General features: G+C 42.8%; 1 protein-coding gene across 1 annotated transcript in view; it reads right to left on the bottom strand.

Moving 5' to 3' along the window:
- T265_11336 (hypothetical protein) overlaps positions 1-10493 on the bottom strand; it is a gene marked incomplete at both ends in the record, with an annotated part of 34300 nt that overhangs the window by 12496 nt on the left and 11311 nt on the right. Inside the window, one exon of the mRNA XM_009177967.1 lies at positions 2607-2806. Coding sequence (XP_009176231.1) covers positions 2607-2806 — 200 coding nt within the window. The remainder of the gene's footprint in view (positions 1-2606; positions 2807-10493) is intronic.

Raw genomic sequence — 10493 nt, 5'->3', positions numbered from 1 at the left:
TTGAAGATAATGTTATACGTACGGCAGGAATGCTCTAATTCGGTTAATTTTTAAAACATTTCTTGTTTAGCGGAGACCAGCTGACTACCTAGTTTATTATGTTTCCAGGCAACTGAATGTGTTGAATTCGGCCGACTCATGTTTCATTTGGTACGATATTCGAGATATCGCGATACGTGTGTAGACGTACTATACTTGAAAACATCAGAAACGAGGGATTCGGCTGGGTTCCAGGTGAGTCTCCCGCAAAACCAAATTTTCAGCAACTGAGTGTAGTTCATCAATTGCGTGCAATTCGGTTTCAAGTGGAACATAAGGCTGACGGAAACTCGAGGGCTGCGCCTGCCTGATGAGCTACAAGAAGGGCGAAATTGTTTGTGAACTGTCGGGAAATTTCAGCAACCGTATGAGAAGTTTATTCCAAAATATATATGTAGCGCGATATCTCGAATATCGTAGCGACTGAAACGTGAGGCGGCCTGGTGCAGCACATTCAATTGCGTGGAAACAGCAAAACCGAGAGATTCAGCTGGGTTCCAGGTGGGTCTCTCGAAAAACCAAATTAGTTTGCAAATGATTGTATATTCGCTAATTTCATGCAATTGGGTTTCAAGAAGAANTTCCGTGCAATTTCAAGAAGAGCATAAGGCTGACGGAAACTCGGGGACTGCGCCTGTCTGATGAGAGCCAAGATGGGCAAAACCGGTCTTGGATTGTCGAAGAGCTTTCAGAAACATTTTTTGTAGAAATCTTTAAGATTGCATGTAGGCCGTTACCTCCTAATACGTTACTGGATGGCTGCTACAAATGTCGTTAAAGTCGTCCTTGAAATTTCTGCAAAATGCCGGAAGTCCAGGCATTTTTCACCGTGCTAGTGCAATCAGTATCATCTTGTTATTTAGCAAATGTGTTGGATTTCTTTGCTTAGTTCGCGAAATTTAAATAGCAGTCATGTTTCTTCCAAAAAAGCCAACAGAAGTCGTTTCGTTTTACCTGTGGTTTACAGGTCAGTCATCTTGATTCACCACAGTCCAGACGATCAGAAACTGGCAGTGGGAGCAACTGACCCGACACATGTCCAGTAAACTTGTCAGGACGAGGAATTTTATCTGTGCATTTATGTTGACTTCGGATGCCTTGCTTGTGTAGCCACCAGGCTCAGAGCGACTCATTCGACTAACAAACTGCTCGGCGTTTCGCCTGCACACCTAAGAGTCATACACTCGTGAGAAGGTGGCACCCGAGACCTGGTCGTTTTTAGTTGAAATATCGTTCTGTAAGTGAAGTAAATAAATGCTGAGAAATAAAAGCACTGTATAGCTGTTTTATCCCTATTCGGAAGTATGATCAGTGTTCTCATAAAGCAAACTACTCACAAGGTTGTTGAAAACTTTTCGATAGCCCACGCCCTTCTTGAGGCTCATCAGGTAGGCCCAGTCCCCGAGTTTCCGTCAACCTGCTGTTCTTCTTGAACCCAAATTGGACTGTTTTCGAGAAATACACTTATTTTCAAATCAATTTGGTTTTCACAAGAGACTCAACTGAATCTCTCGTTTATGATATTCTACAACTGACTATGCTGCACACAGGCCTCCTCATGTTTCAGTTGGCATGATATTCGAGATATCTCAGTACATTTTCATAAACGAAAGTTTCAGCTGAGTCTCTCGTGAAAACCAGATTGATTTGCAAATGAGTGTACTTCTCAACGATCGGTGTTCATCTCACGAAACTACAGGGAGATTCTAACAAACAGCATCCCTCCTAGTCATCTGAATGCCTAACCGTTCGGCTGCGAGCGGTTGACAGGATACAACGAGGTAATAACACCGCTGACAGCCGTCCGTGGCCGAACACTTGAGTATCCAGACTGTAAACCGCGTGGTTACCTATCGTGCTGATGGTTCCTTGGCTATTTATCATAAAATAGCTTTATTTACAGGACGCGAAAACTCACCAGTTTGTCAGGTAGGCAGGCCTAGGACTTTTGAAGTTGGCGTCACAACCTGGAAATCTTTTAAGTATCCTTTGACCGATCGGTGCACAGTGCTCAAGAGGGCCTTGCTGGTGATTATTTTTCATACGCTAGCGGTTGATAAAAACTGCTCTTATGATTTGACCACAAATGGTCAAAAGTAAAGGCGTGTACTTTTCGAATGTCCCAGAATGCTTTAACTATGAATTATCCCTGAAGGTTGCTCAACAGATTAAAATTTGTGATGACATTATGGGAGGTGATAACAATAGAAACTTCGGTGCCTTTATAATGTTTAAGGCCTTCTATAACACGTTCTCCCGCCGACATTCTGGTACCATTCTTCAATTCTACGAGCAACCGTCAGCCTCCATCTTCTAAGAGGTTCTTAGTTTATGATCTCTGCACTCTTAGATATGGCGCAGGAGTAAGTTTAAACAACTAGCCGAACGAAAATCAGACTATGACACTCAAGAATGTCAATGGGTTTCTTCAAGTACAAATTCCGTGCACTTTAACCATTGCATCAACTAATCGATGAAGTACCGAGGTCAAGAGTGTTCGACAAACGAGTCTGCAGATACTCATGCAATGGATACTATTTATTTTAAAAAGACGAATCATAATCTACCTTGTAATCTTGTTGTTTCACACATCGTCCAGCTCCATTGCATCCCTGTGTCCGACAGTCAACTTCTCGCAATTCGCAGTGTTTACCCTTGTAACCTTGACGACAGTGGCAGTGGTGAAATCCGTCCGTGTGTCGCTGGTTGTTCACACACTGTCCACCATTCTGACAGATTCCCGGATGCCTCGAGCAAAAGTTCAAATCTGGAAAGCGATGAGACAACCGATCTGGGAAGACCGCGCAACGTTCAAACATAAACCAACTTGTCAATGGGTGGAGGGGAGTTTCGCCTTGCAAAAACAAAATGGGTAAAACTGTTTGCTAGTTGGACATACAACGCTTTTAATTTACGGCCAATCTCCATGTTACATGTGATGACATATGTGCGTGTCAATCAACGAAGATGATTTGTCGATCGTTCCGACTGGTTCTCTAATCCGGCAAAACTTATTTGGTGCGTTCAAGCTTGTACTTGGAAAGTTGAACCAAGGCTTAGCTGGGCACACTCGAAAACAGACTGAATTCCATTTCTGACCCCATATAGCGTGTAGACCATGGTTTTGGTTACGTCGAGGTGTTCGAACCGGGACTATGATATTATCCTTTCTCCGACAGACTTCGCTTTTTGCAAGTAGCTATTCTACACCAAAGTCATTAAGACTGGGTACACGTATTCTCTTTTGGAAGCTTCAGAGTGACTGGAAATCCGGACCTTTCGTTTAGCGTTTGTGCACTTCCACGGCGGGCGAAGACTAGCTGGTCTGCAGTGTGATTAACTCGACGAAAGACGAGATGTGGGGCTGAGTGATGTTGGACCCATTAACCTGCTAGCAGACATTCTAGGTGAGTCAGACCTATCCGAAAACCAATCTAAACTTTCTTCTTGTAGTTACGCAGGGAATAATCCTTTGGTTATGAAACAAACAGACGTTTCGTTATTACAAAAATGATTTTGAGGGGCGTGTGCTTGGGAATTAGGAATTCGCTTGATTCCTCCCAGACACGAGATTAAAACGGCGGAACAGTTTCGTGTCTAGATCTAATTCAAAATTCATATTCATGGCTTTGATCTAGACACTTAAACATCATAGTAACTGCTGTGGACCACAATCTCCTTAATACCTTCTTACTACCGTAATCCCCTGTCTGGATAGCCGATTGATATCCTGGTGCGCTCGGCCAAACCAGAAAAGCCAATGAACGTGCGAGGCAGTCGCTCTATTGATCACTGTCGCATACAAGCGGGTCAAGAAAGTGATCCTAGGAATACAACTCATCTGTCAAGGGCGAATGGAGAACAACCAATGAAATCTGTCTCAGCGAAAAACGGTTATTCCATTGGCAGTTATGTAGTACCGTTACGTTCGGAGCTGGTTCCCCTAATAGTAAGAAAAAAACTGGTAATCATCTAGGGCGTGTCACCATCGATATTTCTGTAAGGCTGGTGCTCCTCACAGATGACTGTGCCTTCAGGACTCTCTTTTTTAGACAGTTACTCTTGACAGATACCGTTTTCAAACAGCTTCAGCAAACAATAAATGGTGTGAAGACATAAGTATTTGGTAATTTGTACATATTTTTCGGAAAAATGACCTTGAAGAAGAGACTTGACCTTGAATAGACAGGGATGAAATACTTGTTTGGTGCGTACCATGTTTTATGTGGTACGGAATGAGATACCACACCCTCAGCCGTACCTCTTCTGCTTTATTGGAACATTTTCCATAGTTTCTTACACAAATAGCAATCCATCATGGGATTACGTCTAATGGAATTACGTGGAACCTGTTTATGCTCCAAACCTCACTTTCCCAGGAAGGAGACAGAGCAGTGCAGTCAGTTTTTACCTTCCGAATGGTTGTACCGAGAGAAATATGCAATTTTCAAATAGATATGCTTCTGTACAGATGCCTCATGCTTGTTGGGAATCAGCAGTGGTGTTCATCTAAAAAAATCAAATTTTTTATCCAGTAACCTTCCGGAATGAAACACAATCATTTGGTCATGAGCGGCTGCTGAGCGGTGTGATTAACTCTCACTTGGATGGAACATAGCACCACTCACCCTTCAGTGTGTCCGAAACATATCACGTGGCCACTTATTGACCGGCTCCTCGAGTGACAACTTTTCAGAAGAAAGTTTCAGATTTCTAGTGAAGTTATCCATGGAATGAATGAAGGCCTTTGAATCAAACAGACTTGACTGAACCCTGTGGAACTCTTAACAATGCCACAAGGCACCTGATATGAGAACGCTTTGCTGAGCTGGCATTCAAGCTAAAAATTCGAATGTGCGCTTGAGTCACGTTCTATCATATCCAATCTATTGTGTAACAGTTCGTCATAAGTAGCTCAAATTTGAAGTTTACATTGGTGTGTCAGCAGGTCGATCATTTTTTGAGGAATTAATTCCCAGCTTTTGCCGAAAGATTTCACTCACCAATATCACAAAGCATTCCTCCCCATCCTGGTTCGCAGCTACAAGTGAAAACCATCAGACTGTGGGTCGTCCGATTGCGCTCGCATGTTCCATGAACACAACCTGGATAAACGTGACACTTTTCACATGACTTTCCGTACCAACCGGAGTCACACCTGAAAAAGGGATGAGGGTTATTAGAACTCAGTGATCAATACAAGTAGAGGATGGAGGTGTAAAACGTTTTACACTTGAGGCCAATTGTTAAATCATCGAATGTTTAATGGCAGAGGAAGTCCCGGTAATCTGACTATTGAACTAAAGTTAGCTCTTTCTGGTTTCTGCGATAGTTCACAGCTTGTTTGAGAGAAATGGCTGCGCAGTAAATGGTTTCACGTGAGAAAACCCAGATTCACACAAGCCTCAAATTTAGCTGAGGAATTCGCTGAAGCAGACTCCTTCGCGGTTTTCAGCCATTTCATCCTGGTAAGGCCTGACAACAGAACAAAGAGGTTCACACAATTGACAAAAGCAGGTCTGGTGTCAACTAGATCTCCAATACTATCGATCCCACCGGATTATCAGTCGTTAATGACTGCGAGAACTTGAGGAATAAAATACTGCCGTGAAAATGACGGTTGTTTCTAAGTTGCTTACCTTGCACATCGTGTACTTCTCGGTATTTTAAGCCCCGCCCCCCCCCAACAAATTTAATTTTTCGGTTCAATCCTCACGTCCCATTGGCTCGACTATCTCGGCTAAATGTTTGTACTTTGGTTTTACTGTCCCTTTGTAACTTCGACTCAGTTATACTTCGTAATGCACTATTCATTAGGTTGCTGAAAACTCTGCGACCTTATGAGTAGTGCATTACAAAATACATATGTATCCCGACATCTCGAATATCGTATCGATCGAAAAATGAGGCAGCCTGGTGAGGCACATTCAGTTGCCTGGAAGCATCAAAAACGAGAGATTCAGCTGGGTTCCAGGTGAGTCTCTCAAAAAACCAAATTAGTTTGCAAATGAGTGTATATTCAGTTATACTTCCTTTAAAACCTAAGCGAAGGTGTTTTTTCATCAAACTTCTCCCTATTCTTGGTCCTATGACACCTTCAATGATGGCATTCGTTTTTAAGTAGTATCCTCGTTAGTCCGGGCACACTTCATGGACTTAGCAAACAATTCAACTTGTACTAGTCACGTGACTGCTTGGCTTGCTTCGGTCAGTGTTTTGTACTTTTCATAGACAACTTCACTGGTGCCATGCTTATTCGTTAATTGAAGTCTATGAGGCAGCCAGTTTCCATATATTCCTAGTGGTTCCGATTGGTCAAGAGAGGCCCCGTGTACCCAATTGGATTGTTCTCTTAAGTCTGAACATTTGAGCTGCTAATTGTCTAATTTAAGGACCTTTGTGACAATCGACTCGCAATGTGAGCTAAGGCGAAGCCCCCGAGTGCAACGAATGAGCTAATACCTAACTGCCAGGTTTCAGGTGGTTGCTGACAAACACCTGCTGCAAACAGTCATGAATCCCTGGCTAGTCCTTCTTCGCATAGAGGTGATATTAGGAAGGTGATCGATTATTACTCCACTGAAGACCAGTCTGCGGTAAAAAGCGAAGGACTCGATCCTTTTACACAATCACGCTTTAGTATTTTTTCGGCGGCTAGGCATTGAACGAAAAATCTGGTGGGAAATGCCTGCAAAAGGAGAGTGTCACTTTGAAAGATGTTGGAAAGCAATCAGTAAATTTGATTCTGGGCTAAGATTTTACCTCAAAAAATTAAACCAATTAGTTTGTTGACGCTACGTTTACTGATAGGTCATCTGTCCAAATTTTTTGACATCCTGCTACTTTGAGTTCACAGAAGATGATTTCAACAAAAGAACTTTTCCTCACAAAATTCCTAGCTGATTATTGTCTAATAACCTATGAGGAACTCGGCCGTTGGACATCTTGTTCTAAAATATGTTAAATCTTAATCAAAATCTCCGTCACCGAGAAAGACCAATCTATCTCAAAACTCAGATGAACACTGTATAGCCAATTAATCATTGTTGGTTAGTTTGAAACGTAAATGAGGAAAATTAGCAAAATAAATAAATAAGTAAACGAATAAATAATGAATAGGGTAAAGAATGGCACTATGCTACTGGTCCACGACTGGTTATAGTGCTCCCAGCTCTCAGCCAACCGTCTCAATCACGTGATCCAGGATTGACTCATTCCTTCAATGATGAATACTTAGAAAGAAGGTACGTGATTTCAGGTGAGTGTTTATCTTTCTAGATGTTTCCAGGGTTAACGTGCGGATGTGAGCATGAAAACTGATCTAACCACCACAAGCCAAAGTATGCATGTGAATTGGTGCAAAGTTGACAGAGGACGCTTCTGAAGCCTTAACAAGTCTCCATTTTTATGGCTGTCGAACGAATCTGCGTGAAAAATGCCCTACCGACACTCAAGTTATCGATTTTCCCTTTACAGACGTAACTGGATCTCAAAAAGATCGGTCATACGAACTCTTTCATCTTTACTGGGACTCATCAAGTGACTCCCTTGGCTCAGTGGCCCCAATGACATTCTCGTTACGGGTACCTCATCAACTACCAAGAAAAAGCATTGATGGCTTTCAGGACTTCTGTGGGTATCAAGTTAGACGTTTCAACTACACTACAAATGACAAAAAATACTCAACTGGGAAAAACAGTCAGATCGTGTGCAAAATTCAACAGCTGAATAAAACCAGCTTCACATCATATCGATGATGCATACTCGATTTATCACACTGTCAACAGCCCATTGTCTGCTTCGTCTCGCCTGGAGCACAATCGTATGGTCCTACTCACGAGTTCAATAAACGACCTTGAGTATTAGACACCGGTTGGAGGAACGGGTACTTCCCTTTGAAGTGCCTATATTAAAAAATCGTTCAGTTGTAGCACCCATTCGGTGCCTAATTGCCACGCCACCCGAAGGAATCACGAGGGCTGGGAGGTTGCCCAACCCTACACAGGGAAAGTCGAGAGGACGAGGTTGGGTTTGGACCACGGATCTTCTGGTCAGTAAATTTTTGCTCTAAAACTGGCTAAAGCCGCCAGTTTTTTGTGTCTAAAGACGGCCAGAAAGTCATCAGTATTCCACGATCTACTTGGCTTCATCGGTTAAGGTTCATTAGATAGTTAGGTTAAGTTAAAAATGCATAATAAAGAGAGGACCTTTGTCAATTTATACACTCATCACTTTGATGAATAAAGGTATGCTTCCCGCGCACTCATTTGTTCCATTCACATAGGAAATTGTCTTCAGGTGAAAGTAAGTATCCCTACTCCACGCATACCTCAACCTGCGTGCACTGCCGTGTTCGACGAAGTACAACCTGGAACTGTATTGATCAAAGTGTACAAACTATCAGTTGCTATTAATCAAGTTCACAATGACAAACTCAAAGAAGGCTGAACTGGAATGCATTCTCGTTCAAACAGGAAGTGCAGAAACAGAGGGATATTCAATACTGGTAGGTATAGTCACCTGCAATAATTCGGTTCTTGACATGTTCCATGTTCACAAGGAATCTCACATATGGCTACAAAGAAATGGCACAAAGAAAAAATCAATTTCTGCGGGCGAAGCACATTATATATATATAGCAAATTTTAAGTCGTCCAGTCATTCATTTCTATTTTTGAGTAAAATAGCCATTCCACGCTTCATATGCCTTCACTATGTTCCCCTATGATACACATAAAAGTGGAGAAAAACCTTCAGTTCTGTTAGACCCAGCAAAGAAAAACGGAGAACTCTGTTTCGATAAGAAATACATACTAATAAATTAAAATAAACTCAAGTTCAGCTGTTGACATTTTTGTCAAGTAGTGTTTGTTCTTCCGAACCTACCTACCAACAAGTTATCGCTGGATTTACGCAGTTGCACCCATTTCAATCTCTGTAAACCGTTTCACCGGTTCTGACATGACTATTTGGGTTAATTCGTACCAACCTCACCTGGTTGGAATGTGGTTCGAAATTCTGAAGTGTCCGCTTATCCAATCGATCTGCCTGCCCTTTGAGGAAGATCACCAGTCGACTCAACTAGGATGATGGTTCGGAATATCGGCTTAACACTTGTTTAATTCAAGTGTGAACAATTCACTGGTCTGGAAACAGATTCGTCCCAAGTAGCCAAGGAAATTTCCCATCGGATGTTTACTGACTGCACCATGAAACGCGGTAAGGTCACGTTTCACACCTTAATCGATTTCCCAAGCTGCGGGGAGTATGTCATCCTGTGTTCAATATCCTCAGGATTTTATATCCAAAGCGCCGCGTGTCCAATTCCGGTAGGTCGATCTGGGTAGCCACAATGAGAATAAAAGGCCTTGATTGAGTTTGAGTTGAAAAATATCGACGCAGCTTCACCAGAATCCTTATACTTTGGGAGATAAATCAGAGACTCAGTGTTCGGCGTATATAAACCTGTGGTGGAAGCATGGTAAAAATACGTTTCTGGAACCAGCTCAGGATGGGGAATAGTTATTCTTTCTTACAGGTTGTAGTAACGTAAGTCCATCGTTTTAATGCAGGGAGTTTTGGAAGTTCAGTTTTCATAGCTGAATCTCCCCAGCACTCAAAAGGAGGAACTCAAAGATGAAACGGCTTCCTGAAACGGGAAGGCCACGACAGTGTCTGCCAAGCCCCGAAATCTGTGGCAACCAGGTGAGACCACCTTGACTGACAAAAGTGGAGTGTATAAAGCCTCGGCCAGATCACGGAAATGACGGCTGTGTGTGAATGATCTTGGAAAGTCCTCTGTTTAAACATTGGTGCATCCGAAGCATTCCATGAGTCTGAATGTAACGTCAGGTCAATAATGTTGGGGAACTAGAAATGATTTTCAGGAATAGCAGTTCTTTATCTTTCCTGAAAGACCTTTTAGTTACACTCCACAGGTAACAAAGGCTAGATGGTGTAGGTTGTATACCGGAACCTTTCGAACGTCAGCGTCTTGGCGACGAGGCATAACTTTCCTTACCAGTCAAATCACTTGGCGGGTAGCTTAGTAACTACCGCCTCCCCTGCTGTGACCCACCAGATGACACAATCTGGTGGCTACTATCACTGACAGGTGTGGCCGCACCACGCAGCAAATGGAATTCTAACATCAAAGCTATCACCTTTACTGAGTGGCTCTCAGTCCCTACTATATCGGACAAACAGAGACATCCTACGTCAATAAACTGATTGGACAACCATCTATATCACTCTGGCTCTCATTCCCTTATTCTCCTAATCGTCATTAAGGGAAGGCGTGGAAGTCGGAACCAGTGCACTTCGCTGTGAAGTTTTAGGCAGAAAAACTGACCTGACCCGACCTGATCTGACCTGATCTGTTATGATCTGATCTGACCTGACCTGACCTGACCTCACCTGACCTGACCTGACCCGACCTGACCTGATCCAGAGCG

The sequence above is a fragment of the Opisthorchis viverrini genome, assembly GCF_000715545.1.
Source record: "Opisthorchis viverrini unplaced genomic scaffold opera_v5_476, whole genome shotgun sequence".
NCBI classification, from domain to species: Eukaryota; Metazoa; Platyhelminthes; class Trematoda; order Opisthorchiida; family Opisthorchiidae; genus Opisthorchis; species Opisthorchis viverrini.
The sequence above is the reverse complement of the archived record's forward strand: the minus strand, read 5'-3'. Positions and strand labels throughout refer to the sequence as shown.